Source organism: Lutjanus erythropterus, chromosome 22 (genome assembly GCF_056507025.1).
Source record: "Lutjanus erythropterus isolate fLutEry1 chromosome 22, fLutEry1.hap2, whole genome shotgun sequence".
Classification (NCBI taxonomy): domain Eukaryota; kingdom Metazoa; phylum Chordata; class Actinopteri; order Lutjaniformes; family Lutjanidae; genus Lutjanus; species Lutjanus erythropterus.
In genome coordinates this window covers 17435160-17460258 of record NC_139338.1, presented here as the reverse complement: position 1 = coordinate 17460258, position 25099 = coordinate 17435160, and the positions used below count along the sequence as shown (strand labels likewise).

General features: G+C 39.1%; 1 protein-coding gene across 1 annotated transcript in view; it reads right to left on the bottom strand.

Annotated features, from left to right (window-relative positions):
- Positions 1 to 25099, bottom strand: part of cacna1c (calcium channel, voltage-dependent, L type, alpha 1C subunit) — a 172830-nt gene that overhangs the window by 69729 nt on the left and 78002 nt on the right. The window contains exons 4-8 of the mRNA XM_084711514.1: positions 19832 to 19971; positions 12549 to 12688; positions 9799 to 9951; positions 7223 to 7422; positions 1849 to 1952 (exon numbers count right to left, since the gene is read on the bottom strand). Coding sequence (XP_084567640.1) covers positions 1849 to 1952; positions 7223 to 7422; positions 9799 to 9951; positions 12549 to 12688; positions 19832 to 19971 — 737 coding nt within the window. The remainder of the gene's footprint in view (positions 1 to 1848; positions 1953 to 7222; positions 7423 to 9798; positions 9952 to 12548; positions 12689 to 19831; positions 19972 to 25099) is intronic.

Here is a 25099-nt window from a genome sequence, read left to right as displayed (position 1 = left end):
TCCTATTGATCTGTGTTTGTGTGTGCCAGTGTGTGTGTATGCACTTTATGTGTGTGTGTGTGTGTGTGAGAGAGCAGAACTCTGAGGCATCACTCTCATTTTCCCATTCTCATCATCTCATTTTTCTGTCCTAAATCATCACCAATGTCCTTTTTCCTCACTTTCTGTTCCCTTTCCTCTCTCTTCATTCTTTCTATTTACATATTACATCAAATCCAGACAAACACTGTCACACCTGATGTTTCTGTCTCTACATCTCCTTCTTCCTGTTTCGCCATTAGTTATTATGCCAATCTGAGACCCACACACACTCCATGGAAGAAGCAGTTGGTAAAAGGTCAGGCTGTGTAGTGTGTTGACAGCATCATTAGTCAGAAGTCAGACAAAGAGTCAGACAGCCAAACCCCCCAAGCTGTTTGGACCAGATAGACCTCCATTATTTTTCCCACAATGCTGCTGTCACGTCACTGTGGGTATCGAGAGTCAGATTCGGGTCAGTCAGTCAGGGGTGAGACATTTCACTCCTCCTTAACCTGTTCCCTGTAATCTACAGCAGCATGTGAAGAAACCAGAATTCAAAATTATACTTAAAAAAATTTGTTTTTGCATATTAAAGATACCTAATCTAAAATAAGTAATAGAATCAGCCATAAAAAGGCACAATGCATAGTTTGTTGTACTTTTACAATGTAGGCTACACAATAATGTATGTTACAGTAAAAAAAAAACAAATTCACAGATACAGCACTGAGGACATGACCTCTGTGTCCTCAGTAGAAGCTACAACCCTGAAGCTGCAAAGTATTTGTCAATATCCTTCCAGTGTTCTACAAACAAAACTTTCATTTGGTGTAATATTAGGCTGTGTCCACTGGGAGCCTGAATTTATACTGCTGTCTTAGGTTTCTCTTTATTTTAAATTGAGATGACAGTGTTTTGTGCCATCCCAGCAGCGCAGAGAACTGAGCATTTTATGATAGTAATAGTGCAATTCTATAGAAGCAACACTGTAGTTGCAGAGAGTGAGACCTTTTGGCTATTACCACTGTGAAAGGCAATATCCAAAAGGTCTCAATTGCAAGGAATACCCATCTGTCCCTTCTGAAGTGTCCGAGAGCCAAGTATGATTTCACCACAGTCGACTACAATAATGACTAAAAGTGATAAAACAGTTTATTTAGCTCAGAGGGTACATCTGTGAATTCACATACACATGATTTCGTAAAAGTCCTGGGACACAACAGGCTGAATGAATCTTTAGTTCTGGGTACTTTAGGTGTTAAAGTGGCTAGTATCAGTTTGTCATGTAAGCCAAATATCGCTCTGTCTTGCTAAACCAGACTCCTTTTCCAAAAATAGTCATTTTCCCTCACAGAACATGGGAGTTTCTGGAGGCAGCTGCCACAAATCCATTAGTTTGTTTATGTTATTATGTGACTTCGATGAATCAGAACTAACCTTTTAAAACACTGAAGTCACACAATAAGTCAAACAAACTAACCAATCAGGGCAACTCCTGTATTTTGTGAGGTACTGTGCTGATTTCACCTATGGAATTTCGTTGGTTTGGAGATGGCAAAGTAAAGCAGAAAATATATTCTAAAAATAGTGCTTTTTAGGTGGCTAAAATACATTTTACTGCTAGCTTAGCTTACTACTCCTGCTGTTTCCCTATCAATACTATAAATAAGTACCTCATATAACATAAAATAATTATACCCTCAAACTTCAACACCATCTACAGTCAGAAGTGAAAACAATCAGCAGAGCTCTCTGGGAGCAACAGTACAAAAGCATGAAGGAGAAAAAGAGAAGTTAGACTCAGGTGACCTTTAACCTTGCCCTTACCCGCTCAATACCCCCAGAACCAAGTTTAGCACAAAGAAGGATCCGATGATGATTAAGGTGACAAAATATATCCAGGGCCACTTGTACCCTACTGCGTCATTCACCTATAGGTGGAGAGATGGAGGCATGGAGGGAGGAACAGATAGGCAAGTAGCGAGGACATTGATTGAGAGGGCAGGGATTAAAGTCAGGAATGTTAGGAGGGGCAGGAGGGAAGAGGGGAAGAGGGATGGAGTTAGATCCTTAGTGAAAATTCCCAAGCAGATGGAACCATTTGCTTCTTCAGGATCCCTGCTGGGATTATGGTGCATTCATGGTATTTATCAGAGTCACTTAGTGGGCCACATGCCAACATATTTGGTCCGCTGTATTTAACATAGATTTGAAAAATTACGGGTGCTGAAGATATTGATTTAGGAGACATATTATAACAGAAGGCTATGGATGACCTACACTGTAAACAAAACAACTCCTCTTAAAAGCAACTGTTAGGTGAAGAAGCTGAGAGGATGTACTCCGGTGAAAACGGAAGGTTACAAGTTTAAAAACACTTTGATTCACTTTAGTTCCACTCATATCAGCTCATCACTGACTTAATCACTGTGGAGAGAAGGCATTTTAGTTAGACACTTCAACAGACTGTGCAGCAAGACTCCCATGGATCGGACATCGTTACTGTCCTTATAACAAATTATTCTCTCTCAATGTCTTTACTCTTTCAAAATAAATTCAACTATATGATGATAAAGGCATAAACAGTTTAGCCTATTTCAATCAATGTTCATGTATGTTTCATTACTTTAATTTTGAGTGTAATTTTGTGGTTTTATTTACTGAAATGACAATTATTTAGTTCATTTACCATTTACTTACTGTTTTTCACTCAGATCTGATGACTCTGATGTTTTTATTCATGCTTACAAAAATGATGCTCCCTGTTAGGTGCAGCCTTCCATCCCATAATTTCCATCTTTAATGGCGTGTCTCCTCTAGACTCCACTCTGTGCTTTTTTAGCGTTCCACCTCCATGGCTGACCTGAGGGGTGAATTATTAATACCCCAGTGTGTCCCTACAGGCCGGGTGGTGCTTGTACTAAAACAGCGTGACTTGGCAGAGTGGGGTAAAACAGCACCCAGCTCACCTGCTGGAGCAGCATTTATTGAAAGAAAACACACACACACACACAGACACATACAGCATATGCCTCTGTACAAATTTACACATGCAGTTGCCACATAAACAAGTGGTTGCACTCTAATTTGCACATGAGACATACCAATACACATGTATACACACAAGACACAAATAATTAAGCCTGTGTTGAGTGCACCAAGTCTGGGAGGTTTGTGTGTGTGTGTGTTTGCCCACCTGTCCATCACACACACAGGTTGTGACGGGACGTGGCCCCTTGAGGTCAACTGACGTGAACATAACAGGTAGACAGAGGGTGTGTTACTGCTGCTCCTGTGTGCGCTGTATGTGTGTGTTTCTCTCAGGCTTGTGACAAAGGATTGATTGAGTGGAACAGAAAGCAGAGAGAGCAGGAGATTTTGCTCAGTTCAGTGATCGTCAGTTCATCTTTCCTCGACTGCAGAAGAAAGTAGAGAACTGCAAAGGGCAGCTAGTTCTACTTTTACTGCCGGACTTCCGGCATGAGACTGCTAAGACCGCCCTCCTCTTGTCTGTGTTTATACCGTGGTCTGCAAGAATACTTGGTTCTGACTGGTTCTGATTGGTGTCCATTAATTCTGGATCATGGATAACTAGTAATACAACTATAGTTACAGTGAATCTGTCGGCTGACGACTAGCTTGCAGTTGGAGACACCTGGACATACTCTTCGAGAAACATGAGTAAATATGTGGTATTGTTATCACATTTGAACTTGGACTAGGTAAGGCTTAATGCTGTGATCTGATTGTGTTTTCCAGCTAGTAAGTCACAGTTACAGGTCACCTGCAGGCATATATTTGCAAAAAAATATTTGGGCAGAAATAAAAACCTTCTAAATCAAACTTTACAGGCATTGTAACAGATATTGCAGATATTGCCATGCAAAGTGAACTAGCATAACAGTATTGGCAACAGTAACACCCATAATTATGTACAAACTAGAACTTTTATAGTGGCTAAGCATGGATTGTTTTTCATTCAGTTCCACTCTTCAGTGCTTCCAGATCCTTAAAATCAACCACAAGTTGCACGTAATGTCTGGTCCATGGAGTCTTGCTGCATGGTCATTTATCACTTCTAAACCCCAACGTACTGTGCAGCCACATCACAAACAACACACATACCCACAGACATTTGTACACACATGATAACAGTATAACCTCTTACCCGCTCAACACCCCCAGAACGAGATTGAGAACGAAAAACGAGCCGAAGATGACGAGAGAGACAAAATAGACCCATGGCAGCTCATAGCCCATAGCATCCTGCATCTGAGAGAGACAAGAGAAAGAGAAGAGGAGGAGACGGAGAGAAGAGGGGGATTAACAAAAGAGGAAAGATGAGGGAGGTGGACAGAAGAGAGGGATGAGAACAATGGGGAAATGTGTCAGAAAAAGGGTTGAGAAGATTGACACAGCCAAAATAAAGAAGTGAATGACAGGGATGCAGAGGTCACAGACAGAAATAAAGAGTGCAAGAGAGGGAAAGAAAGAATGTGAAGGAGAAGATGAGAGGAAGGAAACAAGAAGAGAGCAGTGCGTGTTACAAAGAGCAGTAAAAAAGACCTGGCAAAGCAAGAGTGGCCTTATTATATGATTAAGTGTGTGTAGTACAGTAATACAGAAAACCCTTTTGTCTACCTGTTGGAGAGCAGGCGCTTGACGATTCACAATAAGAAACAAACTAAACAACACTTAGCTGCTTTTGTAGCTCAGTGTTAAAACATAGCTATTAAGCTATATAAAGTGTGTTTACGCAGTTACACAATCCCTTAAGATATCTTTTCTTGGAAAGGTGGATGGGCCTTTACAGGAAATACATTTAGATGCTGTGACTCTCCAAGTGCTCACATAAACCAATTATATTCTTTTATCGAAGATTTATGGCATGTGACACTAAAAACATTAGAGTGGAATCAATAAAGATGACTTGTTTCAGGGAAATATGCAACACAATCATCTGGGTATTGTATCCGACACAGACGGATCATTATCACAGCTGTTAATCGTAGATGACGTGGACAAGGTGATGTCTGAGCAGGATTCAAGTGAACATAAATGTCAGATTATTAGTCTGCACGTAAATCCAATTGATGAGCTTTTAAAAGACAACATTAAGAGTTAAAAAAAAGGAGCAAAGGTGAATATTTCCACTTAACTTTAACATGTTGGACGGCGAGACAAAAATATTGCTAACAGAGGAGAGGAGAGAGACGCAGAGTTTGCTACGACAGCAGCAGATGTTGGATGCCATTAATCTAGTGCAGCACCGGCCACACAAGCACTGCCAAGGAAATTACACTATTTAACTAATGTAATGTGTGTGTTTGTGTGTGTATGTGTGTGCAGGAGGTTGCAGCAGACAGAGTAGTGGCAGGAGGGGTGTAGAGCTAGTAAGCTCTCTGTTCCATGTGTATACAATACATATACTCAGACACAGACCCACACACACACACATACACACCTGATTTTTCAGTAAGATCCCACAATCTTACACACAAAACTGACAGATTCAGGCAGTTTCATTGTGTCGCCAAACTTTTACACCAGTATAAATGTTAACGTCATTAGTATTATTCATTCAGACATTTCTTAATTTAATGATTCATTCATTACTCTAGTATTGTGACAGCTAGCCCCAGTTTGTGCTTCTAATTAAACATTATATTCTAGTTACAGTCAGAGCTTAAACTCTGTTTCTCTGAAAGCTAAATCACTGAAGATCTTTCAAAAACCTAAAATGTCATTTACCAGTTCTTATCACAGTTCAGAAGGTATTTCCAAAATCTTCAAAGTCTCTTCTAGGGAGATATTATCTCAGTTGCTTATACTTTTCTTTATTCAAACAAAAGTGGTAGTTGGAAGTGACACACTGTATCTTGTTGCATAAAATACTTAAAAAGTTGTTTTGAGAAAACAGTTTCATTGCTTGAGCCAGTACCACCATTTGCCATAATTATTTAAATCCCCTGATCATGGATGTCTTGTATTCTGCCTTGTGTTTTGTTTTTGTTGTGATGTATGTTTTATATCTGATTAATTTTTTTGTCTGAATAAAATAAATAATGTTCCATGTTATACTTAAAAAAAACTTTGATACATTACAACAAGCTATAAAAGATATCACTTCTGACTTCCATCTTTTTTGGATCAGGAAAAATAGCCAAAACTCTACAGGGCACAAGGCAAAAATCTTTTACATGTGCAGTGCACAAATTATGTTTTCATCGAGATGAACAGAAGAGTCTTTGAGGATCCTGGAAAATAAATACAGTCATGAATGTGTTAAGCGTTGTTCAGCCACCTTCTGGGTTCACTAGGGATTTAAATTTCACAGAAAGGAATGCTTCACTCTGTGATTATATATTATTATAATACAATAAAGGCTCAAATCAGGGCTACCTGAAAGCTGGAAATCTGCACAATTTCATTCTACTCTAACAGAGTTAAAGTAGAGATCAAGTTGAACAAAGTCCCAAGAAACCAGTACTACAAGAGTGCTTTGCAGTGGTGAGACAGGTGGCATGTGAGCCCTTATCACCTATTATCGGTACATCATCAATATCATAATCTGTGTGTGAAGCCATACCTCCATTGCAGAGGTCTAAATCAAATGCTTTCTCACATGTGGGAATTTGACTGAACGTTCCCGAATTGATTAACAGCACAGACTAATCTATTGGTTTATTCAGCTGGACGGGGCTGCTGCATGCTTCTGAACATTTACTAGGCACAGATCATTTCTGTGTGTTCATGTGCTTCTGTGGCTATACGTGTGTGTGCGTGCAAGTATGTGTGTTCACTTGACACTTGAATCAAACATCAGGATTCTACACACGTTCCAAATGAATTGGCACCTTCAATTACACAGTGTATTGTCTGCATCGATTTAGCCTGAGATATGAGCTAACACACAAGCGCACAAGCACAATCTGAGTGTGTGTCTTTGTGCGCACACCTGCCTTCCTGAGAGAAGTGTTTGCGTTATTGCTTTATATTCGTTTCTCAAAAGCACTCATGTGGCACTGATGTTACAGATACAGTACAGTGGCTACACATACACACACACACACACACACACACACACACACACACACACACACACACACACACACACAGAACTACATGGCTGTCACTCCGCAGACACACACACAGACACACACACATACACACAACAACACTGTTGTGGTGTCCGGCTCACCCAGTACAGCACGTCCGTCCAGCCCTCCATGGTTATACACTGGAACACTGTCAACATGGCGAAGGCAAAGTTGTCAAAGTTGGTGATGCCGTCGTTTGGTCCCTCCCATCCCATTTTGCACTCTGTTCCGTTAAGTATACAGTGTCGACCGTAAGCTCCGTCAGGTGCACACGGCGCCGGCTTTTCCTCTGCAGTGGTGCCTGTAACAAGAGAGATAGGACAAAGAGAGAGTTTTTTAAACTGCATCTGTTATTTTAGTTCCTGTTTTATTTTGCAAAGGTCTTTGCCTTTTTCATGCCTTTTTTGGTTACTTATTAGTTTCACTTGCCCCGATTAGATGCCTGTGTATTAAGTCAGTGTGTTTTCCCTGTTTCATGGCAACATCGTCTTTGCCCTTTGTAAGAAGTGTTCCAGCCCTTCCCTCAGTGTTTTGGACTTTTGTTTCATTTTTGAACTTTGAATTTGTTTCTTTTCTCTTTTTTTTTAATTTGCTTCATGGACTTTAGATTTCTCGCTGGCCCCTGTGGATTTGTTTGCCCTTGTGTAGCTCATCTGTGTTTTCACCCCTTTCGTTTCTACTTTTGTCTTTTCTCTTTCAGTCAAGGGTTCCAAGTCTTTCCCCCAGTGTTTTGGACATCCGTTTCATTTCTGGACTTTGGATTCATTTCATGGGGCTTCTCATCAGCCCCATTGGATTTATTTTCTTTTTGGACTGTTCTCAGATTTAGACATGTTCCTGCCTAAACTAAGAGTAAACCTTTTTAGATTGTATATGTTTTATTGACTCCTTTGTTTTAAATTGTTTTAACATTGCTTGCTCTGCCTCTTGTCTGCATTTTGGGTCCATCCTTTTGTATTAATGTGATGCTTCTTGACACATATGTGAGAGTATCCTTTTGACCTAAACAAAACTGCCTCTTGGTGAGAGAAGTCACTGGTTCCAGTTGACCTTCTACAGTAAGTTTCTATTTCAAAGTTTTCTTTTAATGATATCCTCAATTCTTCTCAGCACCGAAACACTAGGGTCTCCTAGATCATTTAACAATACTGCAGGTTGATGTTATGGCCGTTATTTATTATTATTGTTTCAACTTTATTTCTCAGAAGTCATGTTTTCAAGCCTCAGCCACAGTTGCTATGATGAAGAGGCCAGTCAATGGTGTGAATCAGAGCTGTAAAAAAAAATCCAGAATGCTTGGTCATTGCAGCTGGGAACAATACACTGCGCCATAGTCCCTGGTACCATCTAAAAAAGACCCCAAATCAGAGAGTAAAAGGATACAAACTGATTTAATAATAATAATTATCATTATCCAGTTTGTATAAAGTGTTATCTTTAGCTTTTGCCAGAGATGTAAGCTTAATGATAGGATGCTTTTTACTGATATGTTCTTCAAGAGGGTGGGGGTACTCTGGTAGCTAGTTTGGTGGAACACATGTCCCATAGAGGTTGAGAGTCCTTTGCAGCGGCCATGGGTTAAGCAGGCCTTTGCTGCATTTCTTCCCCCCTCTCCTACCCCATTTTCTGTCTGTCAACAGTTGTCCTATCAAGTGAAAGCTAAGAAGCCTACTACTGCTACTGCTACTAATATTTTCATTTTAATACTGAAATTGTGACACTTTGGTTTTTCAGGAGTTTCATGCCCACCCAATCCTTGGAAGTGCTGAATTCTAGGTCAGCTAACACTACCTATGCAGAAAATGACTAGGTCTATTACTTCAGGAGGACGTATAAGGTAAGTCCCTCTTTGCAATTTTAAAATCAGTCTACAGCTAAAAATAATTGGTCAAAAAGAAAAAAAAATGCATCTACATCTTAAAACAAAAGGATAAAAAAAGGGCACGTTAAACTAAAACCAAACAGAGCACCCGTTAAAAAAAAAAAATCTATGTGAAAAAGTGCTGTACTAATTATACAAAACAAGCTCTCAAGAGTGATGTATAGGATAACACAGAGTATTCCACCAGCACTTACCCAGCGCAAAGCTAATGCCTCTCATGAGACCTATCACATCACCATAACAACACTCAAGTCCATTTATACCTAGGGGCCTTTACTGAAAATTGTTTCAGTCATTTATGGCGGCTGCTGTTTCAATTATTGCTCAAATCATTCATACTGAGAAACATAAATGATGGTTTAAATAATTAATGGAGGTTATCAATGAAACTGTTTCAGGTATGGGTGCTCTGTTCTCTCCCTGCTTTGTTGGCTGATGGGTGATATCTTACTCAGTGCACTCAAAGATTTATGTACACACCACTCACTCTCAGGGTAGTGAGGTGACAGTATAGCTATGGCTTTCTTTGATATTTCAGTTGAAAAGGTTTGTGTGGTATAGTTTTGATCTGTGTGTCAACTGCCTGTGTGTGTTTGTGTGAATATATGCTTACTGTAGCATGCTTTCACACACAGTTGAATACGTGCTTCAAAGTTTATCTGAGCATTGAAGTGTATTATGTGAGTGTATGTGTTTGATCATGCATGTTTGTATTTTCATCTGTGCATCAGTGTGCAACAGACTAGATATTCTCTCAGTCTCTTTCTCTCTACATGTGCACGTGTGTGAGTGTACCTATACGCTCGTGAAAACAGGTCTTGTGCATCTTGCCCATGAAGAGCTCCAGGCCGATGATGGCATAGATGATGATGACGAAGAGGACCAGCAGGGCGATGTGGAGCAGAGGAACCATGGCTTTGATTATGGAGTTCAACACTACCTGTAAACCTGCAGAACACACAAAGGAACTGATGAGAATACATTCAGACAAAACACATTTAAAAAAGCAGCCATTTATAATAATGTTAATGTTGAAAGCCTTGTATAATGGATCATATAGCTGAATAGTTGTAGTTAATCACCATGTAAGCACTCAGACCGACTACTGTATTTGTTCTAAAGCTTTAATAATCTTTGTGCATGTGATCATCCACTTAGAGAGAGTGTCTTCAGAAAAACACAACACACGGTAGTTTCAAAACAGAACTTGCTCAAAGGCGATACAACTTTCCAGTTAATTTACTGAACGCTTTGATGGACAGCGGCTCAGAATACTGCAAACTAATAACTCACAAAAACTGTAATGGGAATACATTCTGTTAAAGGAGGCTTATTAGCATGAAAAAAAGTAAAATGTAAATATTTTTGTTATAAAAATGTGGGGTCATTTAACTGATGAAATTGTCAAAAATATGTTCAGACATATGCTTTGGAGGCCCATGCACATATTAGGGAATAAAAAAAATTCCATTATGGATTTACCAGCTAATATTTTCAAAAGAGAGCAAAGTATACAGAATATAGAACACGTACATAAACACATTTTTTTGCAATGAACTATCAAAACACTTGTGAAGATATGTAATGGAAACAGGATGAAAATTCAAGTCCAGTTGATGTGTTACAGTGTTATTGCTGTGATAGGCAAATTTTGGGCAGGTAATATCAGCCTGCCAATATATTTGTCAAGTTCTAATAAATACACATCAAATTAGATCACTTCACATTGGTAAAAACAGTAAAGCCTGATCTCCTTTACTTGTTGAGAGTTTTTTTGCATGCAGCTGTAACCACTGACTTTATGCATAATTATGAACACAACCTATGAACTATGAATACTGAACGTACAGTATTACATCTGTAAAGGAAAATGAAGGCTTAAATTGCTCTGTAAATAAAGAAAAGATGTGTATATCCCTGCTCAAATGATTACAATTAGTTTGTTATCAATTCATATTTGAGTGTTCAAATTTAAGTTCTTTCATTCAGATAGATCATCTTCACTTTCCTTTTTATGAAACAAAACATGGCCAGCACTCCCTTAGATATAAAATACAAAAGTACATGTTATCACATGTATTGTTTATTTACTGGATGCTTGTTTAGTGATTGTTTTTTCTACTCATTTTATGTTAATTGTTGCCTTTCTTTGTTGCACTTTCTTGAAATTATGTTAGTTAGATTAGTTTTTATTTGTATTATTATCATTTTCTATTGTTTGTTTTTTGACTAAAGAAAGGTGAGCACCATTGTATAAAGCGGCTGTTTCCTGAACTCTCCTGAAACACTTCTTTTTCTCTTTTCTTTTTCATTAACTGGATTTTATGCAGTTTTAAATGTGTGCAAAAGAAAAATTAAATAACACAGCACTTGTTCATCCTATCAGTTGTGAAATTGTCAGTTGGTATGGTTATGACATCTAGAACATAATAACCTTTTAACAAAACAAGCACATTCATTAAATTCTGCAGCACATAAGGCATGGCCCTGGAAGCTTTTAAAAAGGCAAGTCTGTCAGTCAGCTTACTAATCAGCTAGCAAACATGCTACTGATCAGTTGCTATGATACCAGTTCAATACCCAGTCCAACGATGTTGGACAGAGTTCAGTCCAAATATTGTGCACTGCAGCACTCATGCTTTTAAACCAAATGACAAGAATGTGGGATGTGCACTGGCAGCATTTGCTGCCTATTGTAATCACAGAGTTGCCACACACATACACAGACACACACACACACAGGTGCACACGCTTGCACAGCCGATCCTTTCCCATCTTCTGGCCTGTTGGATAATTGATTTGTGCCATCACTAACACAGATAGGCTGACAGACAACTCATCTACTGCTCGTACTGACAAGACAAGAGGACTGTGTGTGTGTGTGTGTGTGTGTGTGTGTGTGTGCACTCTTAGAAATAAAGGTGCTAACTAGAACCATAAGGCGTCCTTTTTGGTTCCTGTTGAACCTTTTATAAAAGTTCCACTTGGAACTCTTTCAGAGAATTCTACCCAGAACTCAACATCATATCAAGTACCATCTGCAAAAGGATTCACCCAGAGTCCATTATAAGACGTTCTATAGAGAACCCTTCAACAGTGTAATGTTACACATGGGGGTCCAGTCATTATCCAGTCATTCTTTTCCTCTTTATTCTACACTTTTAGAAATAAAGATGCTAGACTAGAACTATAAAGGGTTCTCTGGCCTGTCCCCATAAGATACCAATTTTTGGTTCCTGGTAGAAGCCTTTAGGAGGGTCCATCTTGTAGCCCTTTAGAGAGTTCTACCTAGAACCCAACATGAATAGTTATACCTGGATCTGTGAAAGGTTTCACCCAGAGCCTGCTATAAGAGGTTCACTTCTATAGTGTAATGGTGTGTGTGTGTGTGTGTGTGTGTGTGTGTGTGTGTGTGTGGCATCAAGCAGCAATATCAGCTCCCATCTGTGGTTCATTTCTCCCTCACCTCAGCCAATCACCATTCACACCTGATCCTCAGAGCATCGCTCCTACTCCTTTTTTCCTTTTCTTCTCTCAGTACTTACTGGGTACTCCAGAGACCAGTCTGAGGGGTCTGAGTACTCTGAATGCCCTCAGAGCCTTGACGTCGAAGCCCGCCGCTTTCCCTCCAATAGGAGTGGCGCCGTCCCCCTTGGTGGCCTGCTCCAAGATCGCACTGAATAACCTGCGAGACAGAAAGTAACAACTTCAACAAGCATCATCATCAGGTTGACATCCCATTTCCACATACTAGAGAATATTTGAGAGACAGGAAAACTATAAAAGAGATACAGACATACAGAGTGATGAATATCTGCAGTTTTTGACATTACGGCTTTATTTTCCATTTCCTCTATTCCCACTGTTGTCAATACTAAACCGAACCATCTACATCCACTTCATAATGTCTAAAACAGTCAAAGTGTTGTAAATTTAGACATCAATCTAGTTTGGGACCAAATTTTTAAAAGCAAACGGAATGATGAAGACATCTGCAATGTTTCACAATCAAATGTGTTTTTTTTGGAGAAAACTCAAACGTAGAAAATAAAACAGCTTAATTAGTTAGCTTTCCAACACAACAAAAGAAAGTGTTTCATCTGTTCCCTCTGTCTTTCACAGATAAGGAAATGTGAGACACTCAGCTTTAATGATTTGACAGTCAGCTCAACAGGACACTGTGCGCGTCTGTAGTGAAGGGAGGTGTCTCTGAAACGTGTTTTTAAGAGAGTGCGTGTGCATAACACTGTCAGATTATAGCACACATTTAATGCCATGTGATGTCAAAAAACCTTACCTGTAATCCTGCTGTAATACATCACATTACATATACACAGCAGAAAATATGGTAAGGAAGGAATAGTAAAGAATAACTAACAATATAAATTTGTATCTTCCATAAAAGGAATAAATGTGTTCTGGACATACGCATTTGTGTAACTTTGATCTGGGGATGTTTTAATGATTTACTATAGGTCCCTATGGGAAATCCATGCTACTTCATAGAATACTATTTTAAACCAGTGGTTCTCAACCTGAGGAATGGCACCTCCTCAAAGGGGCACAGGATGACTCATAAGGATCATGAGAATTCATACAGGTTTTTTTTTCCAGGATCATTCTGAAAAATATAATTATTATTATTATTAAGGATGCACCAATTTATCGATCGCTGATACTTGCTCTGTTGACTGGAGACAGCCCATCAGGAAATACAATTTTTTTTAAACTCTTTCTTATTTACCACCTGTGCATAACAAATACATTTAAAAAAACAAATATAATTACAAAACCAACAATAAATATATTATGATACAAGTGAAACCAAACAAACTGAAGTTGTCATACTGGTGTTGGGAAGATGTGAATGACTGAAGTGGTGTAAAGAGGAATTAGCTCTGGAGGAACTGCAGAAATGGAGACCAGGTATTATGGAATGGTATCAGATTGTTGTATAGTGTCGCTTATTTGCTATGCAACCCATCAGCAGATAAGATGCTATTCACCAATGGCAGTGGCCAATATCACATCATGGCCGGGCTGAGACAACAGTAGCTAGCATAGCCAGTCCCTGTTTCAGAGAACAAGCCACTGGCTGGACACAACCCTTGTATGACGTAAAAGGGCAACAGGTGCTGTGTTTTTATCATGAGGGTTTCTTTGTTTCCCTGGCACAGGGGGCGAATAAATAAAAACTGATATAGCAAAAACAAAATAAACAACCACAAAAAACATCAGTATTGCAATCAGCTATCGGCCAAATTGTTATTTTGAACAATCAGTGTACACCTAATTATCACATTAATCCTTGTTTTTTATGCAATGACCTTTAAGTAGAAAAGCCTAACCAGGCCAAATTAGTCTTGGCTACAAATTCTACATGCACCACGTCAGTATCTGCATCTGTATCTCTTAGCATGTAAATGACAACACTCCCACAATGATTCCTCAATATTTAATTAAGGTTGAATGAATGACTGAATCTTGTTATTGTAATCTCATATAGTGTTTCTCGCACTGTCCCTGACAGAGGCTAATAAATAAATAAATTAAATAAATGTTAAAATCAAGCAATCTGAAAGAGAAAGCTCTAAAGCTCATCAACATAATGCAAACCGTGACTTAATTGTTCTAAGTGGTCACAAGCCAAAAAAGTTGAAAACCACTGTTTGTTTGCTTCCAACTTTGAGGCCTCTAGTTTTGGGAAGATCATTTCCTGTTTAAATAGAACAGTACTTGTGGCTGAATGAGAGCAAATCCGCAGCCAGCCTGAAAGTTTTTAATTGGAAGCCTTCAAAGAAAAGTGGGAGCTGTAGCAGTACATGAATGCCAAGTGTTTGGGATCGAGATGTTCGACAATCACGTAGGGGTGTAATGTTCAAGTGTCCAGATAGGAAGCAGAAATACATAATAACGCAAATATAGTCTTCAATACAACGGCTAAACATGTTTTTATGCCGTGGCCTTTTGTTGGCTTTTATCCCCTGATGAAATGATTTACAGACATCTTTTTGGATGTGAGTGTCTCACAAGCTTGAATTTGTGTACGTCCAGCTGAGCTTATCACTCTCCTCTTCTCTCTATGTCTCTCTGAGATCCTTTAGAAATCACCATACAATACCATTTTCCAGCTAGCGCGGCTCAAAGGCCAGTCAGCGGCGCGTTAGTCATGGGGAATTATCAATTAGCACAGATGAAATGGCCACTTGAAAAGACCTCTCAAAACATATCGCCCTCTCTCTCTCTCTGCCTCTCTATTTCACACTGCCTCCCTCTCAATTTGATTCACTCTCTCCCTCTCTCTCGGTGGGAAGCACGCCTTTGAAACGGAGTATGAAAAGCATGTCAAGGATCCTCAGTTTTGCACAATCAGCATTTCGCCTGGCATGTTTTGCCATGGTGGGGTGTTAAATGATAATTAGAGCCTTTGAGTGTAGCACCACATAATGGCTTGTGTACATAGGCAACTAAAGATAGAAGAAGCTGTGCACATTCAAAAAGATAACACAGGTTGTGTAGTTTTACAATGATCAAAACACCACAGTGCAGCTGAAAAACACAGAATTCATCTTTGAATAAAAAAAATCAAAATAGGCCTGGAACTCATATTTATTATCAACTAAAGGAGCAGCGTGTAGAATTTAGAGGCATCTAGTGGTGAGCTTGCACCCTTTGTAGATATAAAGGGCTCAATCTAAGGCAACAAACACATGATTCCCATTTTTAGGTGATTGGACACTAATGACAACATACTAATGATTATTATATGCCATTTCTGATACATTCTGCCAGTAAATCCATAGCAAATCCTCAAATTTAAGAGGCTGAAACAGGTGATATTTTGATGGTCAATCAGTTAAATGTTTTAGCAATAATTTTCAATAGGTTTCTCCTTACTCTTTTTTGTGATGATCCTTTGGACTGTCAATAGTGAAAAGCAGGACACATACAAGGTGGAAAAAGAGAGGACAGAAATGAAACTACTACAAGTAAGGAGAGGGGAATAAAACATGTGAGGGCAGAAAGAAGTGATGGAGAGGTGACAGCGAGGTAAAGAAGAGTTAGGCTTATACTGTAGCACAAATATTGTACACACGCACACAAACACACACACATGCACACAGCCTGTTAGCTCACTGAGCCTTCACTAATAAACTCTTAGGTACATTTCAGCAAAGGAGTACAGGCTATTGCATCAGTGTGTATGTGTGCGTGCACGTGTGTGCCTCCGTGTGTGTGTGTGTGTGTGTGTGTGTGTGTGTGTGTGTGTGTGTGTGCCTCTGAGGCTGCACAGCACCAGGTACAAGCTCTTTCACCCATATGGTGAACATTCCAGAGGGAGCGAACTCTGTCACTTCTCATCTATACACACACACATACACACACACAGCAGGCTGGCAGTTAGACACACACAGTCACAAAGACAACCACTCATGCATACACACACACAGATCCAGTGCTGCTACAGCTGAACATTTCCTGTGTGTCTTGAGTGTTTTAAAGGGAGTGAATGTGTGTTTTTATGTTTCATGACATTGTGATCACAGATTAAAATCACCTTAATGCTTCTTTATTAAAGATATACTGATAGGACATTATCTGGCTACGCTCACACTGCTTTTTTTTTTCTTCTTTGCTCATTTGTTTTGTTTTGTTTGTTCAAGACAGCACAAATCACATGGAATCTGATCTTTTAAATTCTGATTTGGATCACTTTCACAGATGCAGTTAAAATTAGCCTTTGACATCCTGAAATTTAGAATGAAATCTCCTTGTCAAGTCTTTTATTATTGTTCTTTTGTGTTTGCGGGTCAGTTAAGGACTGTGACCAGTTCACAATGGAATCTGATATAGGCAGCATTTAAAGAGTAATGTGATGTGCCAAACAAAAACTCACATCCGAGCACTAAATCAGAACTGAGCATTAAGACTTGCAGAGCGAACACAGCCTCAGTATGCTTGTTGTGGCCACATGAAATAGAAAAAAGGTAACAGGCTTCATATTTTGACAGGAAAAATTTAAAAACCCTGGCCAAGTCTAGAGGCCATCCAGGTTCAGCAAGCACCAACACTCCTCAAGTGTCCTTGAGCAAGACACTGAACACTGCCAATTCCAGAACAGCAGCTCGTACTTGACCTTCTGATCTCCCTGTGGCAAGGTTGCCAGGTAAAAGACAATTATCTTGATGGAATGAATACTGTATTATTTTACAATTAAATGAAATACTGCACCACAATAAAAGCTTAATTCAAATAGAGACAGAAAGAGACAGACAGAGAGGCAGAGGCAGACAGAGAGGGTAGATAACAGCATAAGAGTGGTAAAGGTTGTGTTTATGCCAGAGGCGTTGGCACCATGATGCCAGCCGATGGGGTGTGTGTGTATGGGGTGAAGCCAACCATGTTCAGTTAGTGGTGGCTAATGTGAGTGAACACTTGACTGGCGATGAACAAGACTCACTGAATGTGTACGTGTGTGTGTTCGTGCATTCACACAGCCTTCCTTCAGGCTGAGGAGGGCTTTTTTTGCTGTCCCTCTCTTTCGCGCGCACACACACACACACACACACACACACACACACACACGCACACACACACACACACACACACACAGGCACAGAGGGTTTAGCAGATGGGCTATGTTGCTGAGTTGCAGATAAAGAAAAAAAACAGAGCAGAGCTTTGCTATCAGCATCTAACAAGCTAATCAGTTTAGGCTTCACCAATACACTGCAGGCCAAAGTTTACTGTGACTTTAATACGGATTCACTCTGAGAGAAGATTGTTTTATGGCAAAACTTCTTCTAAAGATTGTTGTGCATTATAATGTATTTTAATACGGCTGTCTGCACGCCCCCAGTTTGGAGACGCACCAGCACAGGGACTAAGTAATGAACTGCTATGGACAAGGTCAGCAACAAAAGGTATTTTAGCAACTTAAAAAAGACTTACTGAAGAAAAAAAAAAGTGTAGAGTAGGTGTCTACTATATTTGGAATATTTTCACTGCAGAAAGTGTTGTTATAAGCCAAATATCGCTCTCTCTAAATCAAACAAACTCCATCTGTGAAATCAGTAATTTTACCTCACAGGACATGAGGGTTTATGATCTACCACTGCCTCAATCTGTTATAGGGCTGCACCTAACCATTATTTTTTAAGCGATTAATCTTTTCTATTAACTGATTAATCTATTGATTAATTTATTGATTAATCTAATGATTTTCTTTATGATTCAATTATATAACAATTAATTTACTTAAAACCCATCTCAAAAACTTGTCTCATTGATATTTCAATATTTTATTCAATCTTACTCCTGAAAGATAGACACATAAGGCATGTTAGAATAATGAGAAAAGTGACATATTTTAAAGTTAGTCTAATTTCAACCTTATTTAAAAGAATCCATGTCAGATGCCTGATGAGAAAAATACTGGACCTCAAATTCAAAAGGAGCTTTTCACTAGAATTTAATAACTAATCACTGAAAACCCTTCACTGAACTGGACAATCAGTTTTGACTCAAAACTTAGACTGATGCTGACAGTGGTCACTGGAGTCATATGCAGGTAGGATGATCACTGGCAGTGTATTTCTGAATCAATGTGAGCCAAAGAAAATACTTTTTTTGTTTTTCTGGTGACTGAAATGAATCACAGACAGTCTCTAATGTTAGTTTTAGCCATTTTTGACGCATATGTGGCTGATAAAGTGAACAGAAAGTGTAAAACAGCATAATAACAGCATTAGATGATGTATGATGTAAAGTTAACAGCAGTGGTGCAGACACCAATTTTAACACGGGGATGATGAAAAAACATCTAGAAAATCTACCTTAAGTGTCTTTTGCTAACAAAAAATATGTTCCACGTGTTGATAATCCTCATTTATCGTGCTTGGGTGCTGACACAAAGTAAACAGGATGATGCTGCTGCTGCAGGAGGAGGACAGGTCGCTCAGTACTTCAGTTACAGCACCATGTGGAGCAGTTGTCCTGCTGTGATAAATCATGTCCAGTTTGTGGAGCTAAAGTGAGCCAAACCGTTGCATCTCTGTCTAAAATACTCCCACAGTTTAGACTTGTTGTCACTTGTTCTCTGGGTTAAGATGAGTTGTGTGGTAAAACAACTGATTTGCCTATGACTTTTGATTGGTTCATTGTTTAGCTTCATGCTGCCATGTACTGTAGTTAATACACTGACTTTGGATAAGTATCTCATACAACCCCACATCAAATAATCCTAACTAAAATACCACAAATACTGAGAGATTAGTATTATTCTTGTACACAGTGAAACAAGGGCATATCTTTCCTCTATTAGCCTTTTCATTAAAATTTACTCTGTGTCCCAGCAGATTGGATTTTCAGATCTGTTGAATTACCCGTGAAGGTTCAGTTGTAAGGCTGAGAGGAATAAAAACAATTTTCATCAATAAGGCTGAAGTGAAACAAGGGTTAGCAAACATTAGATGAAGTGTTTCCTTGTGGTTGCAACAGGATCCAAAGGTGTTCATGGGAAATGTGATGCTAATTTGAAATACACTACTACTATGAGTACCTCTGGCATTAGACAGAGGCTGCCAATTGTCTTGGCTGTAGTTTCATTTGTTGACAGTAATTACACCAAGGTACTATGATTAATTTGGCAATGATGTGCTGATGTTTAAAAATGTGTCAGGTAGTGCTTTTAAAAACCCTGGAAAGAGACAGTGAATTACAATTAGGACTTGCTGTCTTTGTCATTTCCTCTATCAAACTAGGTGGATTCACTTCGAGTGAGATTAGGACCATTAAAAAAACATTTCACAGCTTTCTGTCCACTCACCCTACAACTACGATGATGAAGTCCAGCAGATTCCAGCCGTTCCTTAGGTAGGCGTTGGGGTGGAAGAGCAGGCCGTAGGCTATTACCTTCAGGAATGCCTCCACCGTGAAAATGATGAGGAACAGATACTCCACACGCTCCTGTAGAGACACACACACACAAGACAGGTCATTTGTTGTTTCAGGGACACAGAAGGACTAAGTATTACAGAGCAACAGAGAAAGAAAAAAAAGTAGATGAAAGAGAGGGGAGATTATACGGCTGTAAAAAGGCATTTGTTGGTAAAGTCTGTAGAAAGTTGGGTGAGTTTCACATGAGTAAATGCTATTAAAAGGATACGTTTAAAAAGGTTCACATCTGAATTTTATTTAGGGTCAAAGGTCAAGCTCAAGACAGTCAAGATAGTCACAGTACATTAGAGCCAAGTGGGAGAGGAGCTGATAGAAATTCTCTGGTGCCAGGTTAATACATGACCATGGCAGCAACAACACACAACACTCTCTCCAGGAGTTAACGTCGCCATGATGAGGACGTAACAGCAGAGAAATACGTGGAGCTGGCCCGATGCATAAGTGAACTTAGCACCTGCTTAGGGAACCAGCAGCTACCAGGGGGCCTTCGAGGGCAGGAGAGCTATGTATTAGGCCTATATTATGTCAACAGTAATCATACAAAAACACAATATTATGTCAAAATTTTACTATCATTCAAAAAATTATGTCCTCCAGAAAATAGTCTAAAAAGTGCATTTAGCTGGCTTTGAGAAATCCTGCCATATACTGAGACACACCGCTCGAATGAGAAAACACTTAACATCCACTCAAAATTCTTAAATTGTTTGTAATGGATATTTATTTCCTTTTAACAGGTTGGTTAGTTAGACCAGTAGCAAACTGAGTAAGATGTAACAAATCACATACATCCTGTATGTGACTTGTGAGTATCAACAGTGCTGGCTGCTTTCTTCTCTGAGTTTAACAGCTAGAACAAGTCGTCCTGTTACTGTTTATGTGGCTTCTGGTGTGTGTGTGTGTGTGTGTTTTTGATTATTTATGTGTGAACATGTATTTGTCTAACTTCTAATCGTGTACACAATCAAAGCTTTTTGATTATTTAGTCACTCGCTTCCTGTCCTAAGAGGCTGAAGAGAGGAAAGCATGCGTGTGTGCATGTATGCACAAATGCACACTCACACTCACACACACACACACACACACACACACACACACACACACACACACACACACACACACACACACATACTGTACTCACATGCAACTCTTCTACTACAGAGTTCCTTGGAGATTGTTGTCATAGTGACGACCCCTGCCTAGGAGGGTCCTGGGAAATGTCCTGAAATGGCCTTAAGAGAGCGACAGAAGCTCTTTCTGACCATCGTAAACTTCCAAACATCCACCTAAACATCCATCATACACACTTTCTATTTTTTTAAAACTGGAATGAGATCAAGGCAGTGGTGAAAAACTATTAAGATCTTGTGTAAACAAAACAAACAAACAAAAATCTACACTCTACACTACACACAATATTTTCTGTCCTCCCTCTCTCGATCCCTCTGAGGTACATAACTTTTTTCATCTACAAATATATTTAGCTACATCCATCCCTAAATCTATCCATCCATCTCAGTCCCTGCTCCTTCTCCTGTTCCCACTGTTTTCCCATGGATGTACACACACAGAGGGCCAGAGGTTTGGGACAGAAGGCTGGCCAGGTCTCTCCAGGCTCCAAGTCCCATCCCTGGGAAGAATCAGCTGAACCTGAGGCTGCAGCTTTTGTGTGTGTCCAAGTTTACTAAAATAACTTCAAAAGCGCCCCACAAAATGATGCTACCATAGCAGATGCAATTTAGATAGTTACAGTGGTCTTACTCAGGCACATTTACCAGTGTATCTCTGTAGAGCAATTATTTTAAAGGACGATATTAATCTCCATGCCTAAATGTGATATATTCACCTTCTGAGGCAAAAAGAGAAAGGATATCAATGCCAGATAACAAACTATCTTGGATTTTGTTTCACCAGATGTTTTTGTTGCCCTAGTAAGGAAGAACTACTTATCTGACAATAACATTCTCATGAAAAGTGACATAAAATAAAAACCGTGAAAAATGGTACAATTAGTCAAGTACATTTTTGTTTTTTTCTAACTCTGATACAATTAAACAAAAGTATATTCCAATACAACAGTTTGAGCTCCAGTACAATAAGATACTGTGATATGACATTTCAACATTTCATTTCAAATATAGTGATATGATTTTTTTTTTTAATTTCTTAATGTATTATGTATTTTATCATTTCCAATTTTTATACTTTGCAGTTGAGGTCATTGTCAAACAGCTAGCTCCCATCCTCTCTTAAGCCAGTTTGAGCCCTTAAGCTCTAAGAGGTGCAACCAAGAATGTATTTAACAGGTCCTTAATCCCAAATGGGATCAATATTCTTAACTCTGCAAAGTGACTAATGAGATTTAAACCACAGACATGACATCAACTGTTTTTAATGTGTAATGGTTAATATTTTACATGTAATGTTACCTTCCTTATGTGTTTGTCTTACTAAATGCCATTGTTGTTTCTTGTGTTTGGTGAGCCAAAGACAAATTTCCATCCTGGTGGACAATAAAGATATATTCTGTTTTATTCTGTTCTGTAATAAAATTCAATATTCCAGCTCTGAATCTAAATTTACTTTGAATCAACTTTTGAAGATGCTGGATATTTGCATTCCACAAGGCTGATACAAGTTTGTGTTTCAGAAATAAGTTCAATTAACCTGTAGTTTCTGCACACCAGAGGGTAAGACAAGCTAACACATGAGCCATGACATAAGTGAGCAAAGATGGATGATTTAATATCACATAGCTCTGACCAACCCGAATTTGACATCACTACTGCAACAAGAACAAAGAACAGCCTTAACTCTGCAAAGGCTCATTTATTTTACCTTCTTAAGTATATCAAACAAATTCATAAAGATACTTTAGCTTTTATAGAGCCTGAGAATTCAAATGGCATGCTTTGACATAATCAGTCAATTTAGATATTATTATAACCAATGATTTATCAGCCCTAATCAGCATCTGTAGTCTTTAACAGCTGGATAAAAAAAAAGTGTTGTTAAAGTTAAAAGCCCATGTTAGTGTTGAATAAGCTCAAGTACACAGTGGCTGCACTGAGATTTGCTGAGTCTAAGTGGATCCAGCTAAACAAACAACTTTCTCAGCATGTAGAGAGACTGTGTCAACCTACCATTGGGCCATTCACATACATACATATCATGGGAATCCGTCATCCATGTACAGTAGTCACAGTTTTGACACGACATCAGTGGTTGATGGTAAGAACTAAGGTTTTTATTTAAGTTGAATTTCCAGAGCACTATTTTCTCAGCAGCTGACGCCAGGTTAATACTTCTGGTTATTGATAAAAGAATCATGCTTTGATTTTGCGTTCCTAATGACGTGATTATCATACAAACTGCGATTTGGGAGTATTTTTCCCACACTTAGAAATGCTCAAGAAGTTTGACAGTGGAGGGAAGGCTGTGAATTATAATACAGAGGATTTGCACATTTTGAAAGACAGACAACTTGAAAGGCAAGTTGATTTTTAGGCCAGGGATTCTGCACCTGAATGGGCTGCAAGGAAAGCTGTCTTAAACTTGTTTTCATATAACCTCCTCTCATTTCAATTCAAGTCCATCCAGCATGCTTTACAGGCATAGAAGTATCCAGCTTAAAGATCAAGATTTTCACTTTAAACACCTGTCTTCTTCTTCCATCTCTCTGTGTGTGTCAGTTTCAGAGCCTGGAGAATTGATTTTTTTTAATATTCATCATTCGTACTGCAGACCCTCCACCACACAGTGAGCATTAGTGGTCTACACGGAAGTAATTAATCTCACAAACGCACACGCACATATCCTCCCTCTCAAATACACAAAAGCTCTCCATCACTCTCTCAAACACACACACACCCAGGCTGTGTATCTGCCAATGACAGGCAGACAGTGCGGCGCTCTGAAGAATAAAACAGAGAAAAACATCTGGTCGGGACAGCTCAGCCTGACACAGACACACAAACACACACAGATACACTTCTCTGCCTCCTTTCCTTCCCTTCTTACAGACCCATAAAGGGCAAAATCCATAAGGGGCACAACTAATCTGGTTAGTGACTGGAAAGAAATGAGAGGGAAAAGATGAGAGAAGAGGAGGATGGATGGAAGAGACAGAGTCAGAGGGAGAGGAAAGCAGACAGAATGACAGAAAGGTGAGTATGTGGGAGCAATAATTCAGTTAACTCTGATAGGTCAACCAAACCGCCTATCCATCAGCTACGCCAATGAGATTATGGTATCGACATTCTACCATACAGCGGACAGTATTTCCATTCACCATGACCTTCTGTGCATGTGTGTGTGTGTGTGTATGTGCTGCAAGACAGGATTAGCCATTAAGCTGTTTTTGAAACAAACCCGCAGACACATTATGCTCTGGTGTGTCTATGTTTCTTTCATGCAGTTTTCAAAAGATCAAGAAGAACAAAAAAAAACACCCTGAACACAAAATGTACCAATTATTTAAAAGGGGAGTTCACCCTAAATCAAAAATACATATTTTTCCTCTGGTCTGTTGTGCTATTTAGTATCTATCTGATTTTTTTTGGTGGGAGTTGCATAATTTTGACCTTTGATATGTCTACCTTCTCTCGAATGTAATAGAACTAAACTACTTTCTTTCTGTGATATAAATAAAGAAGCTCCTCTATGAACTCACTAACAACAAGGGATACGGATTATCTTGAGTAACCAGGTCATGATGTCTGGAAACAGACTTTTTTGGTGCTTTGAGCACCATAAGCCGAGTTCCATCTACTTTCATTATATTCAAAAGAAGGCAGACATCTGTATGGGCAATATCTCCAAAACTTGGCAACTCACTTCAAAACAGACTAGATGGATAAATAGCACTAATGGCTAGAGCAGAGGTTTTCAAAGTGGAAAGCGGCCCTCCTCAGGGGGTCTCCAAGCAGATTCAGGAGAGGCTCAGTGAATGGAAATGAAAAAAATATTACATTAACAATTGTATTAGTTATCAAACAGAGACCTCATAGAATAGCTTAAATATGTGTGATTTGGTTGAAGTGATAGTGATACTTTTTCTCAAACTGTTTGCTAATTTACACTATCTGTCTGACCACCTGTTTTTTTTTTATTTTGGGGAGATTTTATGCCTTTGTTT